A 1,684-nucleotide genomic window follows, 5' to 3' on the forward strand; every position below is an offset into this window, starting at 1 on the left:
AAAAAAAAAAAAAAAAAAGAGTCGAGCTAGGCCAGGTGTGGTGGCTCATGTCTGTAATCCCAGCACTTTGGGAGGCTGAGGCAGGAGAATCGCTTAAGGCCAAGAGTTCAAGACCAGTCTGGGTAACATAGTGTGACCTTGTCTCTACAAAAATAAAAATAAAAAAATTAGCTGGGTATGGTGGCACACGCCTATAGTCCCAGCTACTCAGAAGGCTAAGGTAGAAGGATCACCTGAGTCCAAGAGGTTTAGGCTGCAGTGAGCCGATTGTGCCACTGATTCCAGCCTGGGCAACAGGATGAGACTCTAATTTAAAAAAATAAAAAAATAGACTTAATAGAAACTGGTGATAGGTTGAATGTGAATGTGAGGGTTAGGGAGACGGGGGAAGCTGAGGTGACTCTCACGTTTCTGATATGAGGAACTGACTGAATATAGACTGAGATGTGAATCTCAGCAAAGAAACTTCTGGGCTCCAATGGGCCTCAGAAACTTGAGAGGGGAGTGTTGAAAATAGAGAGGACACCGCTTGTGTTCTTCTGAGGTTTCCCTGCTGGGCTGGGATTGGCACACTTGACTGAGATATTGCCCTTCATTTTCCCTGGCAACCAAGGGAGACAGGGCACCCCAAGGCCAGGACAGGACCCCCCAAACCCAGGTATCCAGAGCTGATAAGGACTAACCCCAGAGACAGAAAAAGATCCTCAGACTGGAGGACAAAGCCATTTCTGTGTCTGGCTCTTTGTCCCTTGACAGTCCTGTGTCCCGAGGTGGCAGACCTGCATCTCCAACACGGATGACGCCCTTGGCTTCGCTTTGGGCTCCCTCTTTGTGAAGGCCACATTTGATCGGCAAAGCAAGGAAATCGTGAGTCACCTCGGTTCTTCCAACACCACTCCTTGTCTTATTTAAAATTCACTGTCCATTTATATGTGAACATATAGACAAGCAATTGGAAGGAAATTCATAGACAAATGAAGAATGGTTGCTTTAGGCAGTGGGATGATGAAGGGCTTTTAACACTTTCTGTATTTTCCAAATTTTCTATAAGTCACTTAACTATATAGCTAGAAGAAATAACATTTGTTTGTTAGGAGATAATAATGGATTTGCTTAAAGTATATCTATAACGATGTTTATGGCAGTGTTGTTTATAATGGGTGAACAAAAAAACTTAAAATGTATATATAAATGCTTAAATGAATAAGGTGAAGGAAAAATGATTGTAGTTAGGATGGATTATGAAATGACTTTACAAGCAGATGATATATCTTTAAGTGAAAAAAAGTAGGTTACAAAAGATATACATGTTATACAACACAATCCATATTTCACATGCATATCTGGGCATGGATATACTTCAGAAGTAGATGATCAGAATATTAAATGAAGCTGTTTTAGAATGGTTAGATAATAAGTGATCTATTTTCTTAAACTCCTCTCAATTTTCTAAATTTTCTTTGTCCTCCTTCTGTAATCAGATAAGAATAAGTGCATGATATTAAAGTATAATATTAATTTAATTAACTTATTGTCAATTAAAAGTTTTACTTAATTAGAAAAAAAGCCAGTCCGTAATCTCGCGCTTTGGGAGGCTGAGGTGAGTGGATTGCCTGAGCCCACGGGTTCTAGACCCACCTGGGCAACTTGGCGAGACCTCATCTCTACAATAAATCAAAAAATT

At 40.3% G+C, this 1,684-nt stretch overlaps 1 protein-coding gene across 3 annotated transcripts in view; it reads left to right on the plus strand.

The window, feature by feature from the left end:
- Window positions 1-1,684, plus strand: part of ECE2 (endothelin converting enzyme 2) — a 41,206-nt gene that overhangs the window by 35,147 nt on the left and 4,375 nt on the right. For all 3 annotated transcript variants that reach the window (XM_021714864.1, XM_021714865.1, XM_008062773.1), the window contains one exon: window positions 757-867. In XM_021714864.1, the coding sequence (XP_021570539.1) occupies window positions 757-867 (111 nt within the window). The remainder of the gene's footprint in view (window positions 1-756; window positions 868-1,684) is intronic.

Source organism: Carlito syrichta, unplaced genomic scaffold (assembly GCF_000164805.1).
Source record: "Carlito syrichta isolate Samal-C Ts95f unplaced genomic scaffold, Tarsius_syrichta-2.0.1 Scaffold305827, whole genome shotgun sequence".
Taxonomy (NCBI): Eukaryota; Metazoa; Chordata; class Mammalia; order Primates; family Tarsiidae; genus Carlito; species Carlito syrichta.